We start from the raw sequence: 16,289 nt of genomic DNA, 5'->3' as shown, positions 1-16,289 counted from the left end.
TATAAATATATATATATTTTAAAAATTAAAAAACGTTATAGAAGCCAAATTTTAAAATATAATTAGTATTAAATGGTTATAAAATATGCTTAAAAGGGTGATGTTTTGTGTTAATAAAGAATAATTTACTCGGGATATTTTCACAAAAGAAATGAATTTTGTATGAAAATTCTTTGCATCTTTCTATTAATTACATGAAAAATTCCAAAAATATTCTTTTTCGATCGTAACAGAGATCATAAAATATTTTTATAACCAACATTTATCATAAACTTCGCTTATTACCAACATATACTCATAAACAAATAATAAATCATACCCCGTTATAATAAGCTTCGGAGTTTTATGTAGTCGCAGGTAATTTGTTTAAATTATAAAGTGTAGAGAAATTAAAATTAACACAATAAAATTGTTTGTATTAAATTATTTAAAATAATAATAATAACGATTATTTTGAATTGAGACACTTCCTTTCCTCTTCCATATAAAATTTGATTTATAATTTATTCTATTTATAAAGGATATTTATTAAAGAATTTTACAATTTACACGATAAAAAAAATAGTATAGCGGCGGGGGTCGAGTCGACTTCCTTTCATAGCAGTAAAGTTATGTCAAACAACAACCTTTACAGGATTTAAAATACTTTTATACGGTTCTAAAATTAGCTCGAGCAATTGTTAACGAATAACAAAAGAGAAAAAATATTATTATTAATTTATTAAAATAGTTATTATCTATGTCTACGCTATTACCTTGATTAATAACACCCCTTTACCTAAGAGTCACGTGGCGTGACGTCAGATATACAGAGAGTGTGTGTGTGTGTGAGAGAGAAACACTTTATATATAATTGTAGGCATTAGTTTTTTAGTTTGGACGATAATTATTTTATAAATATTGATAATTTTTTAAATAACATTTATAAATAGAAATAAGGCAGAAAGTTGATCGACCCATTTCTCCTGGAATGACGTATTCACGTTTGTCGAGTAGTCGAGTCTTGCCAATGGATTCTGAGTCACTGAGAAGGAAATGGTTGAAATGCGAATGAGGGAAATAATCGTCTTGGATTAAGTAGAGCGAGAAGATTTTGAAAAAAGATGGCAAATAGGGATACAGGTAAGTAATAATTCCATTTATGTCATGTTATATACAATTTTCACTCGTTATCAATATCATGCTTGCGATTTTTAATGGATGCCTCCTTCCTTACTTCACTCTCTCAAAATAATCATTTGTGGAATGCAATTGCACGGCATCATCAAAATTGTATTATGCATTAAAATTATTTTTAAAAAATTTCAATGGATATTTCGGAAGAAATTCATTCCATTTCAACGTGAAATTGATTATATTTTATACAAATTTTTTTTTCTTTTGTAAAATTAATCAGTTTCACCAAACTGTAACACATGTACTTTATATGCTAAATATTATATACGATACGTTCGGTAAATTACGCACGGGAAAATTTACTTGACGGTGCGTGATTTTTTTTTTTTTTCCTTCTATAAGGATTGAACATTGCTTCTGTGAGTTGCGTAACTTTCTCACTTCCAAATTACTCAAGCGGACAAGTATTATTCTACAGTCTTGGACTTAGCACGCATCATCTGTCACTCCTCCTTTTTTATCTTTGAAGGTCCCGTGTGTCTCCAAACTAGAGGTGTACCCTATGCGTGGCCCCCTTCTCGGGTACCCCCCGTGAGCTCGTCGGATGATTGGAGCGGAGAGTTTTTCTTGAATTTGAGCATCAGATATGTGAATGACATTTTAATTATTTGGTCTTGAAAACCCCATCCAATAATTCCTAAACAGATTCAATAAGTTCTTAAATTAAAATTGGATTATTCATAAATTGTATTGTTATAATTTGCAGATGATTAAATTTTACATTTATAACTAGACCATTTTATTTTTTTCATTCTTCTGCCAATTCGGCAAACTCTCCTCTTTCTTTGATCTCTTCTTCATCCTCCTCATCCTCTTTTTTTCTTCTTAGCATGGATGATCTTGATCAGAATGTAAACATAAATGATAAATCATTAATGTTTATTTTTTGTTGATAGCAATGCAATAATTAAGAATTTATACTCTAGATCAAGTTTGTTTATATTTGGATAGAAAAAAAATCTATTAATATTAGAATAATTGCTTTGTAAATTTTTTATACTTCCATTTATATATTAGTATGTAGANATTATATATATTTAACACAAGTTAAAGATTGTAGCTGTATAAATATCAAAAAAATATTAGTATGTTTGCAAGATTAGATACTTGATTACATTATTGATAGTATTGAATATCTGAAATTTAATTTTAAAAATATGTAGGAAAAATTCATCAGAAGTATAGGTAAAGTGTCATTAACTAAGGAATTAACAATTGCAAGTACTGTATATAACTGATTAACTGTTATGTAGGATAGCATTTGGTTGAAATTTAAAATATTAAATGGATTTGATATAAATAAGAAGTAAATTGTGTGAACAGTCTAAAACTATGTTTTGTTAATAATAAAATAATTAAGATAAATTAGAATAAAGTTAATTTTGTAAATTTTATTCTATAATAAAGATGTGATGTTAATGAGGCAGTATAAAGATTTTTTTCTTTTAAAAAAAAAAAAGGATAATCATATTCAGACTATTTTAATATTTTCATGAAACTGTTAAATGTATATATGCATGTAGTAAGATTTTAAAAAATATATAGGAATTTGGCATTAAAAAGTGGCTTTTTCTATATTATAAAGTTATAATTGCTTAATTAAGATGAACAATCTAATTCACTTTTATTGCACAGTAATATATTAATTATATTATTATAAATTGACAGTTCAACTACATTTACTTTCAAAGAACATATGTAATAATATAATATTTGTATGTATTATTTTTCTTGCAATTTTTTGAGTAATTACTGTATTAGATTTTCTTGCCAAATATCTAAACCAGCGCTTCTTAAACTTTTTTATTCATGACCCCATTTATAATTGTGACTTTTTTTTTCACGACCCAAAAAATATAAAATAAAGATATATACAAATTTGCAAAAACAATAATGGTGTACTACCACAGTTCACTCTTGTGTTACAATGGAACAGAGACAACTGAATACACTGAAAAGCAACAACACTAATGATTCAGCAACCCTACAGTGTTGCTGAATCGTTGTCTTGCTGCACCAGAAGTGACACAAAGTGCAACTCACAAAACCTATGACAGAAAGTGTGCCATTTTCAAACGCTCTGAAATTATTTTCCATATTTTACATTAAAATCTCGCGATCCCAAGATTTCGCTAAGTGGCCCCAAATGGGGTCGGGACCCATAGTCGGGACACATCAAGGCTTCTTAAACTATTTAAGAAGCCCTGATCTAAACCAAATGATTGCTGTAATTAATAGGATTATTTTATGCCTAATTAATTATGGCAATCCTTTGATTTAGTATTAATATATCAGGACTTTGGGATGTTATACATATATATGCCAAATATCTATTTTTTAAATCACAGGAAACTTATAACTTACAAGAATGTAGGAATTAGTAACTAATAATACTTTTTAAAATGTAGTGAATGGAGTGATGAATAGAAAGTAAGAGCTATAGTGGTAAGAGAATAAAGCTGGAATGAATAATTAATGAATGTTTAGTATTTTGTGAAAATTAAGATTTTTTTTTGTATTTGAAAAACCTCTAACATTTAAGAAAAATTATAGAATATGAACAAATGTTCCTTGTTTGATCATTCTAATTAAATAACAGTTTTTCTTTGTCCCAGTTTAACAGTTATGTAGTGTTTTTAACATTTCCTCATCTTTCAAATTTTTAATTCAAGTACAATATACTGGTAAGAGAACAAAGTTTTTACAGGTTAAAGATAATTTTAAAAACTTAATGTAAAAATTTAATTTACATTATTAAAAAAATAAAAATACAAAAATGCATCAAATTATCCTATTTTTGAAATTTTTTTGCCACATAACAATTTTTTATTTTCTTTATACCAAAATATTTCATTTGAATTGTAAATTCTGAGAATGAGAAAACTGAAAGTTAGAAGTTATTCGATCAAATGTAATTTGCTAAAATTTATTAATTTCTCAATGTCTCTTTAAAAGAAATTTATTGTGTAAAATGTTTTTTTGCATATCATATTCAGAACTGAAATATGTATTTTTGATTTTCTCTGATTTTTTTTTTAAGAATCATACTTAATTTTTATTTTAAAAGTTTTGCTAGAAATTCATAATGTTTTTGACATATAACAACTACATGAAGAATATTTTATCTGTATGATTTTTTGTATAGATATAACTTTAAATATGAACACTTTTGATTTATAAAAAAAAAAAGTAGGACTCTATCTTTGCATAGAATTCATTATATGGAATTATTTTTAAAATGTCATATGTAGAGAGATTATTGAGGATATATATAAAGAAACAAGGAAATTTGAACACATACTTAACACCAAATTACGTAAGCAATAAACAACTGTGTTTCAGCATTAAAACTTTTTAATAAACATAAAATAAGTACTTTCAATGGTACATTTTGTAATCTACAAAAGACGGTAATGCAGTATCGAAAGAATTTACATATATAGTTTATGTTCATTAAAAGTTTTAATGCCAAAGGACAGTTGCTAAACAAATAAGGGATATATACATACTGTATATGTTTCTTCAAATTCATAAACATTAATAGTCAAAACTGCTATTATTGAAATAAGGATCTGACAAAATTTCGGATTAATATAAGATTGTTTAAAATTTATTTATATTTTTCTACTTTACTCAAGAATATTATGAGAAAGAAGCAACTGAAAAGAAAGTAAAAATAGAGGGATTATTATTATAATAAAAAAACTAATCTGTAGATTATTAAATTCTTTAAAAGAAAATATGATTAATTATTTTTTTTCTAGTAATTAATAAGTAGATTAATGAGATGTAAAAAATTTTAAATACTGATGATAAAAATTAATTAAGTAGGATTAATTAAGTGTGCATTAAAATGAGTTTAAATATAATCTACTATATTTTAATCCTTTGTTAAATTACAGATGATTTCTATGAAAATTTATGAATATTTTATGTATTTAACACAAGTTAAAGATTGTAGCTGTATAAATATCAAAAAAATATTAGTATGTTTGCAAGATTAGATACTTGATTACATTATTGATAGTATTGAATATCTGAAATTTAATTTTAAAAATATGTAGGAAAAATTCATCAGAAGTATAAGTAAACTGTCATTAACTAAGGAATTAGCAATTGCAAGTACTGTATATAACTGATTAACTGTTATGTAGGATAGCATTTGGTTGAAATTTAAAATATTAAATGGATTTGATATAAATAAGAAGTAAATTGTGTGAACAGTCTAAAACTATGTTTTGTTAATAATAAAATAATTAAGATAAATTAGAATAAAGTTAATTTTGTAAATTTTATTCTATAATAAAGATGTGATGTTAATGAGGCAGTATAAAGATTTTTTTCTTTTAAAAAAAAAAAAGGATAATCATATTCAGACTATTTTAATATTTTCATGAAACTGTTAAATGTATATATGCATGTAGTAAGATTTTAAAAAATATATAGGAATTTGGCATTAAAAAGTGGCTTTTTCTATATTATAAAGTTATAATTGCTTAATTAAGATGAACAATCTAATTCACTTCTATTGCACAGTAATATATTAATTATTTTATTATAAATTGACAGTTCAACTCTATTTACTTTCAAAGAACATATGTAATAATATAATATTTGTATGTATTATTTTTCTTGCAATTTTTTGAGTAATTACTATATTAGATTTTCTTGCCAAATATTCTTAAACTTTTTTTATTCATGACCCCATTTATAATTGTGATTTTTTTTTTCACGACCCAAAAAATATAAAATAAAGATATATACAAATTTGCAAAAACAATAATGGTGTACTACCACAGTTCACTCTTGTGTTACAATGGAACAGAGACAACTGAATACACTGAAAAGCAACAACACTAATGATTCAGCAACCCTACAGTGTTGCTGAATCGTTGTCTTGCTGCACCAGAAGTGACACAAAGTGCAACTCACAAAACCTATGACAGAAAGTGTGCCATTTTCAAACGCTCTGAAATTATTTTCCATATTTTACATTAAAATCTCGCGATCCCAAGATTTCGCTAAGTGGCCCCAAATGGGGTCGGGACCCATAGTCGGGACACATCAAGGCTTCTTAAACTATTTAAGAAGCCCTGATCTAAACCAAATGATTGCTGTAATTAATAGGATTATTTTATGCCTAATTAATTATGGCAATCCTTTGATTTAGTATTAATATATCAAGACTTTGGGATGTTATACATATATATGCAAAATATCTATTTTTTAAATCACAGGAAACTTATAACTTACAAGAATGTAGGAATTAGTAACTGATAATACTTTTTAAAATATAGTGAATGAAATGATGAATAGAAAGTAAGAGCTATAGTGGTAAGAGAATAAAGCTGGAATGAATAATTAATGAATGTTTAGTATTTTGTGAAAATTAAGATTTTTTTTTGTATTTGAAAAACCTCTAACATTTAAGAAAAATTATAGAATGTGAACAAATGTTCCTTGTTTGATCATTCTAATTAAATAACAGTTTTTCTTTGTCCCAGTTTAANATTAAATAACAGTTTTTCTTTGTCCGAGTTTAATAGTTATGTAGTGTTTTTAACATTTCCTCATCTTTCAAATTTTTAATTCAAGTACAATATTTATGACAACAAAGTTTTTACAGGTTAAAGATAATTTTAAAAACTTAATGTGAAAATTTAATTCACATTATTAAAAAAAATAAAAATACAAAAATGCATCAAATTATCCTATTTTTGAAAATTTTTTTGCCACATAACAATTTTTTATTTTCTTTATACCAAAATATTTCATTTGAATTGTAAATTCTGAGAATGAGAAAACTGAAAGTTAGAAGTTATTCGATCAAATGTAATTTGCTAAAATTTATTAATTTCTCAATGTCTCTTTAAAAGAAATTTATTGTGTAAAATGTTTTTTTGCATATCATATTCAGAACTGAAATATGTATTTTTGATTTTCTCTGATTTTTTTTTAAGTTTATGTATTCAATTTTTGAAAATACATTGATTTATTGAATATTTTACATAATACAAAAATACATAAATATATTGTAATTTAATTATTGAAAATTTTAAATAATTAAAAAACATAACCAATATTTTATATAATTTTCTTGTTTAAATAATATTTTTAACTTCTTTTTTGATATATTTTATAATTATCAGTAATTACTTCAATATAGGAAAAAAAGCAATAAAAATAATATATAGGAATAGAACAAGAATTATGAATATAGATATTTAATAATTTAACAGTTTTATAGATGTAGAAGAAAACTTGTAAATATTTTAAATAGAATAGACATAGGTACTGATGAATATTGAATATTAGCGTTTGAATCAAATAATTTATTTTTAGTAAATATTTTATAAATAAAGCGATTATTTAAGTAGTAATGATATTTTAAAATAGATACAAATGGAATATTCTAAAAGATTTTTGAAATTAATTTTCTATTGAAGTTTAATTTATAATTGAAAAATAAAATTCTACAAATTTTTTCCTTTTCGAAAGTTGATTTAATTATATTTGAAAAATTACATTACTTCCAAGTATAATCATTTACAAGCATTAGAAAAATTATTTTAAAAATAGTAATTTATACTACTAAACATACTATATGTAATATTGTTCAGATATTTTTCTATGAAATAGATTACAATGATAAATCATGTAAGCATTGGTATATAAAAATTATGGATTATTAAAACACAGTAATGAAAAATATAAAATTTTTTTATAAGTAAAATAATGTGCAAGTTTTCCAGAGTATCTTTTATTAATTGTGTTATGTTTTAATAAACAATAAATACTACATAGCATTTTAAATTATTGATAAGCGTCACTTTTATACAATTAGGATAAAAATAATTTTGATATCATCAGTCTTGTAATCAAATGCATGAATTAGATTACTGTAGTTTATTTATTCTTTTTACAAGTCTGATATGCTCAGTAATGAGAATACATTTTTGATTCTTTGCATTCTTTGGTATTAAGGAATAAAGTAGATTCATTTTAATATCAATGGAAATGCTTTTTCTACCTTTACTTCATTTATTATGAGAAGATTGGTTTCTTTTTTGACTTTATATAATGAAATGAGAAAAGAGATGTTATATACTCATAATATTCTGAATTTTGAATAAAAAATTCATACCTTTTGATTGACAAATGTTTTTGAATTTCTGAATATATATGTTTTTAATTTTAATTCAGAATTACAATTTTAGTTATTTTAAAATATTAAATTCTGTTAAATTTTAAAAGCTTAGATACAGCTACGATAAGTTCTAGATCAGTGATTCCCAAACTTTTTTAAGTTACTGCTCCCTTGGTTCCATAAACTTATACCAACATCTCCAACCCATTTTCTTTTGTATGGAAATATTCTTAGAAAAGCTTTTCTATGAACCTCACACTTTGTATCCTTACTGTACAATGTTCTCCACATCTGGAAACTATTAAATGCAATGTTTCATCTTACCCATTTTAACAGAGAAAAGAGAGAGGTTGTCGGTGACCCCAATCCTTACCTATGATTACCATTCAGTACCTCCTCCAGTGCTTCCTGCTGTCCACTTGCTTCATTTTCCCTCCTTAGATTTACTCATCAGCTACAGGGGGGATAGTGCCCACTTTGGGAACTACCATTCTAGACTTACATAGATTCTTAGATATGTTACACACTTCAACTTAAACTAATAATACTATCTATTAAATATCACTTTGAACATACATAATAGTGAAAACTTTTGAGTAAGATAAATAAAAACTTTTATTTACCTTACTGAATTGAAACTCTTTAGCTTTAATTATCTTTTAAAATAATTTTGTATGTTAGAAGCTTATCATATTTAAGCATTAATGTGGTTGTTCAACTTGCATGGAAACCTTCACAATGAATTAACCACATAAGTCAAGAAGCTGTTTCATTCTGTACCTACTGATTAGAATGACATGACTACAATGGTCATTCATTTGAATAATAAGTGTGTCAAATTAATGACAAAATCACTACCAGTAAATGAACAAGAGTAATTTTTAGACATTTCATTACAAATAAATGACTATATGGTTTCGTGCCAGTGGTTGATTGGGTGTTGGATTTTTTTTCTTTTATAAGATCATGCTTAATTTTCAGAGACATAGATAATTTTAGTTGGTCATCTTTCCATAAAATAATATACTTTATTTTGTTCATTTGCTATTTTATTAATCTTGTAGTATATCTTTACCATTTATTTCTATCATTTTTGCCATTCCTGATAAGAAGAATGCTAAAGTAATCAGTGGTTTCCATCTTTTAATCTTATGTTTTCTAGCATGATTTCTCAGTTTTTCTTTTAGCTAACTAGCATTACTTCATTTTTTCCTGTATTGAGTTTGCTTTTTTGGAAATACAAAATAATTATGATTTGAATCATTTCTATTTGTTAACTTTTGGTTCGATTAATTTTGTTTTGATTTATTATTTTGCTAAAGTTTAATAATTTGTTAGTTTTAGCAAAGGGGAAAAAACTGATAATTCAGCATAAAGAATAGTAAATTCTTTGCTACTTTTTATGCTAATGTAGCAGAAATGCTTATACCATTGTTTTTATTATGCTACATATACGATAGTTATTTTGAGAATAGAATAAAATTTCTTGAGAATTTTAATTTGGATCAATTCTTATGTCAGCTTTAATGTGTTAAGATTAAAAATATGTTAAAATGTTAAATTTTTTACACGTAATAATATCCTATATAATGAACTTTATCTTACCATTTCTTATGGTCTGTAAATTAGTTTGAAAGCATTCAATCAATAAATATAATGTTGTATTACTGAAATGTTAGGCAATATATTGTTGAAATTATAATTTTATTTTATGTGAATATCTAAACTTAATTTTAATATCATTCCAATTAAAATTCCATACCAAAAATAGAGTATATAGATATTTATTGTGTAATTCTATATATGTATTCATATATAGGACAGTTATTGCATGACTTAATAATTGGCATTAATCCAATGTCAAAGGGATTGCCAAAAGTCCACATATTAGAAAACAATTCATTGAATGTATTGCTAAATAATTAAATATAAGAAATATTTCATGCTAATTTTTATATAAAATATTGAAAGTGAAATACCATAAATGAAATATTTTTGATACCACATGTAATGAATGGAAAATTAATACATGGAATCTGTTTTTGTATATCAGATTAAAGAAATTCTGATGTTAAGTGATTTTATTCTAATAGATTTCTAAAATTTTTCTTTTTCTTACATTATTTATGTCTTTATCAATGAAATCAAAAAACATTGTCTAAATGTTTTGAAAATAGAATAAATCACAATTGATATTATCACAAAACTTGATATTTTATTATGGTTTAATTGGTTTTGAATAATTTAGATAAGCATTTCAATAGTCATTTTTATACAGGCTATTTATAAATTCAACTATTCAAACTGGATATACATAAATAAGCACTACACATATAATCAATATCTAACAAAAAAATACAAAACTACATGAAAGCAAATGTTATCAGTCTCAGAATGACTATTCAATAGGGATGAAAATGTTTGCATTCATGTAGTTTGTATTTTCTTGCTGGATATTGGTTATATGTGCACTGCTTATATACTTAGCCTATATGTCTGCTTCTTTCAATGTAATATTAATTCTTAATATGAATGCATTGAGGAATAAGAAACTTGATTCATTTGAAGGAGGAAAAATTAATATTTTGGTGTCATTGAAGAAAAAATTAAATGTGTTATATATGATGAAAATGAGAAAATTGGTTGATTTCTTTAATACAAAATGAAATTTCATTTTTTTCCACTAAACGCAGAGATTATTTAAAATTTTTCTTATTGTTTTTGTCTTCAGCATGTATATTTTATTCTTTTCATTTTCCCCCTAAAAATTGATTTTTATTGTAAAAATATAACATTTACCTTAAATCACATAATCAATATGTTAAAAAATAATTTGAAATATTGCAAATATGTTTTTTCTTTGATTTATGAAACAAGACATCTTACCATACATAAAAGCATTAATTTATTGACATTTATGCATTACATACCATCAGGGTTGTTCAGAGAAAGGAGGTGGGATTTTTCTGTCTGGAAAAAACTTAGAGGCGTTAGTGGTTTCTACACCTATAAATTAATGTTATTTTTATTAACAATAAAATCTTTAAGAGTGCCTTTTTTTAATAAAGAAACATTCTACATATTTCATTTGTTAAAAAAAAACAAAATTGCAGAAAGGGCCCACTCTACTCCCTAGACCGCATGTGAATGTACACAGCTCTGTTGTACAATATATAAATTGTCTTTTTTAAAATAATGAATAAATATAGTATATTTTTATGTAAAAAATACAATAGATTTCCTCATTTTTATGACCTAATTTATTACTGGAAACCTGGAAGTGAGCTGTTGTAAATTGAATTTAATTTCTCACAGTTTCAATGCCATAAGTTGAGGGTATTTTCTTGGAAATAAAATTTAAACTACGCAACAGAGTACTGAAATGGTAAAAAAACACAAAGTAATAAAATATGGTATTTCATATAATCAGAACAGAAAATTTCTATTAATCATAAAAGCGGGTATCTATTATATACTTTAACTTCTAATTAAGATAATAGTCAAAATTTTGAAGATAAATTTAACAGGTATTTAAATGTATTTAAATTTTAGTTTCAATTAAAACAACATTACTTAACTGTTTAATAATGTATTTATTGATCACAAACAATTTAATTAGATAAAGTAGTTTAGAAAGTTTGTTATGATCATAAGTATTTTATATACTGAAAAGTTTAACAAAATAATTAAATTTGTGCCTGGTAATTCTCGAATTAATGATTAGATAAGATCTATGACATAATTAAAATAAAATAAAATTACTGAAATGTAAATTAAATTTCCATTGTAATAAGTTTAATAGTCTTAAAAAAGAAATTTAATATTCAGTTCTTTACGACAATTTGTTTAAAGTTTTTTTTAATTGTGAAGAAATAAAAGAAATTAAAGTAGAAATAAAATTAGAAGTTTATTTTATTATATGTGTGTGTGTATGTATATATATATATAAGTTATAAGCTATTTAAAATTTATTTGAAATATAAATGATCTATTATTACTTTACATATACATGTAATTAATAATAAAAATTAATCAATTAATAATTTCAATAATTTATTACATTAATTAAACTATTATTGCTTTAGAATAACAATTACTGTATATAAATATGTAATTAAGATTACATTTGTTATTTATTTAATTTAGAATAATAGGTAAAACAATAACAATTTACTGTATATTATACTCAAAAGTTATTTTTTTTTATGAAAATGATATTAGTTATTAAAAAGAGAAATGTATTATTAATTGTTTATTATAATTATTTGAAAAATTTCAAAATTCATCTGAACTATTTAAATTAATCCTTATAAGTAAAGAAGGTTTATTAAAATAGTAATGATTAATAAAAAATTCATGAATATTCAATGGAAAGTATTTACGAATTTAAAACATATATTAAGAAAATGCAAATGAATTGTGGAATAAATTAAAAATTTTTTAAATATGGTTATTAATTTAACAATTTTTATACATAAAAAATGGACTAAATCATAGCTAAACCTGTACTTAATCATGGATTAAATAGTATAATTTTTTTTTTCAATTATCTCTTCTATAGATTAATTAATTGCTGATAGTTAAAATTTAAATTTTATTTATTATTTAAAAGTGTTTTGGGTATTTCTGCAGAAGATTGAATATAAATTTTTCATATTTTAAAATATATAGCAGACTCATATACCTGCAAGTCAAATTAAGAACTTATTTTAATTATTATAATCAAGTATTTATTATTTTGTCAGGAAACAATTAAGTTAATTTATATTTTATTTGTTTTAGTTCATTAATTAAAGTAATGTTTTATTCTTTCCTTTACTTACTTGGGAGGTTTAAAATACTTTATTAAATAATTAGTTTTACACGAATAAAATGTTTGTGCTCTAGAAATCCAATATTAAAAAACAAATTCATAATTAATAAATATTTATTATTACTAGATTAAATTTTAAAAAAAATTAATGGAATATTATTGGTATTTTATATAGAAATATAATATATAAGATATCATGGATTCATGAGGCCTAGGCAAATTTCAAATAGGAGGGCCCCATGTACAGTGCTGACATTTTATTCAGGGAAAATTTTGGAGGAAATATTTTCTTATAATTGGTTTGAGGGGCCCAGACAATTAACCATTTTGCCCATAGGATAATATGCCAATGATAAGTGCATTGTTTTTATGAAACAAGATGTAATTTAAAATATTGCTAAGTTTTCATATAATAATTGAAAGTTTCCTAGAAAAAATAAATAGATTAATAGATCATAAATCAATTATTAAAAATGATAATTTCAGGAAAATCAAATAATCACCTAAAGAATTGAAATTAAGTAATTATAATTATTTTTATACTCTCACATTTTTCTACTATATATTTAATTGATTACTTGACACTATATTAAATAAACATGAATACAGTAGTTTCAAATTCTAAAATAAGAGATATTCTTTAACACCTAACTTCAAAGCAAAGGTAATGTTTCAGCTTAAAGGGGATAGCTATAAACAGATTTTTACAATGGTTTGGTTTATTATCTTTTTTTGTTTATTACCCAAATGTTACTATAAATACTTGTAGTAAAAGTATTAATTAGTAAATTTTCAAGTATCCTGATCGTTTTGTTTTAAGCATTGTTTAAATATTCAACTTGGCACGATTCCACCTTTTGGTTTCTTTCAGCTATTATATTTATTCTAGGATTTTGATAGAATTTACCGATCAAACAAGACAACTTTGTAGATAGTCATTTTCTTTATAGTCATAAATCGCAATTCAGCTTTATATTCTAGGAAACTTTATTTTTTTAATAAGTTTGGTATCGTGTTAAATACTTCCTTTGCCGGAATGAAGTGTGGTATTGAATTCTAGGATATATACCCGTTCGAAGAAAAACGTTTGATCACGAAACGTTTATTCCACTTAAAGTCTATTAACCAGACCACTATCCAGTATTTTTAGTGTTGACAGATCAGAACAAATTGTTAGTGATCACTACTAATACTCAAGATATCTTTTTTCTCCCTTCTTGCAGTCGGAGTGAGATAGTTATATTTCGAATGCTGTAACAATTTGAGAAGAAAAAAAAAATTTTTTTTTTCGGCTTGGATAAACGTAATCCCATAATTTATCATGTCTTGACAGAAGTTGATAGGTTTCTTTTATTTAATACGCGACAATTATAGGCTTCTGTTAGTTTTTTTTTCCTTCAGGAAATTTTTTCTATACTGTACACGATTTAACGTGTAGATTGATTAGATTTACTTATATCGATTTTTCGAACAGACCTATATAGATCATAAATTATAATTTTGGATGAAGTTGAGCATGCTATTTATTTAAAAAAAAAGGAAAAAATACATATTGCACTCTTATAAGATGCAATATTTTGCGAATTTACCAGTGATCCAGGCGAATTTGAATTATGGGCTCCACGTACAGTGTTTACTTCAGACATTTTTTTTCTTCGGGAGAATTTTTAAGGGAAATATGGGGGCTGTAGCAACAGGAGGCCCCCAGACAATTGCCTTTTTGCCCATAGTATAACGCGCTAGTGTAGATTTTTTTACACGATTTGGAGGCTTAAAAATATTCCGGAATTGCACAAAATTGAAAGATTAATATTCAAATATGTATTAAATTTGATTGTTGTCGTTAGTGGGAGGTTTAATTTAGTACCGTTTAACGGGTGACATTTTAAAATGAATTTAAAAAAAATATATTTATTCCCGTTTTAAGTAGGCGATGTTCGTTACACAGTTAAGAGCAGCGATCTCATTGTTGCTGAAATATTTGCCAGCAAAGATAAAGCTATTTTCGTCACCGTGTCAGATTTAAGAACGCCTATATTCCAAGACGGAACGATTTGCCAACATGGCGTGCAGATTCACTATGGTCGGTTTGTCACGGTTCGTTTTAATCCGATTGTTTGGATACTTCTATGCATTTAATTTAACCACGGTCGTAATATCGATTAATCGTTTCGAAAAATGTAATTTTCGCTGTTACGCCGAAACTTTTTCTAATATTCAGAGAGCTGATGTATTATTTATGGAACCATAGGTCATGCATTATTTATTATTTTCGAATAGCCCAACTATGTTGTTATTATTTTAGCAATAATCAAGAGCGCAAATTAAACGAAGCTATTAGAAACATTGATTGATGAGCCGCATGTTGCTTCTGATAAATGGAAAATAATTGTTGCCACACCACACCACCGCAGTCAAATAATGGCCTAATTTATTTATTTATTACTTTCCCGACTCTGTTATACGTAACAGAGGGAAGGTATGGCGATCGTCAAAAAATGACCCCCCCAGAATATTTTTATATTTTTGGACGCGGGTCCTTGAAACGTCGAGAAATATAAAACAATTCGGGAGTTTTTTCTGTGTGTGTGGATGTGTTAGCATGGAGGGAGAACGATTTTTTCGCCCTGTTTCAAGCTTAATAACTCCTCTATTTTTTGTCGAAAATTTCGGAAATTTTGCAGGGAGATTTGTGTAGTAGGGAGATTGATGCTATTAAATTTTGGTGATTAAAAGATAGAGATGTTGGGGAGATAGAGATGGGTCGTTTGTCATATTTCGAATAGGGTCGGACTTAATGACGATTTTACTCGTTATTAGCATTTACAATCTTTTATAAAACCCATTCCTACCCTCAAAATTAAGCTTTTTTTGCCATTTTATAATACTAAATAATATAAAAAGTTTTTAAAAATAAAATGTCACAACAGATGGCGCCATACCCAGTTTTAAACGTTGCCGGGAAAGTTAATCAACTCGTTGCTGGATTTTTTTTTCGCTAACCTTTAGACGGCTTGTGTGAATTGTACAGCCTAATTTATTCGATACATAATTTCATAATATAATACATATAAATTCGTTTAAAATGTGTTCGCTGTGTTAACCTATATTCATTAGCTATTCATTACGTACAGGTGCGGAACATTCTCATTT

At 25.2% G+C, this 16,289-nt stretch overlaps 1 protein-coding gene across 1 annotated transcript in view; it reads left to right on the top strand.

The window, feature by feature from the left end:
• The first annotated feature begins 932 nt into the window (after positions 1-932).
• Positions 933-16,289, top strand: part of LOC111636940 — an 83,246-nt gene continuing 67,889 nt past the window's right edge. Inside the window, exon 1 of the mRNA XM_023382330.1 lies at positions 933-1,122. Coding sequence (XP_023238098.1) covers positions 1,104-1,122 — 19 coding nt within the window. The 5' untranslated portion in view covers positions 933-1,103. The remainder of the gene's footprint in view (positions 1,123-16,289) is intronic.

Source organism: Centruroides sculpturatus, unplaced genomic scaffold, assembly GCF_000671375.1.
Source record: "Centruroides sculpturatus isolate CEXI.00-Female unplaced genomic scaffold, Cexi_2.0 scaffold60, whole genome shotgun sequence".
In the NCBI taxonomy this organism is placed as follows: Eukaryota; Metazoa; Arthropoda; class Arachnida; order Scorpiones; family Buthidae; genus Centruroides; species Centruroides sculpturatus.
This window is presented reverse-complemented; position numbering and strand designations above follow the sequence as displayed.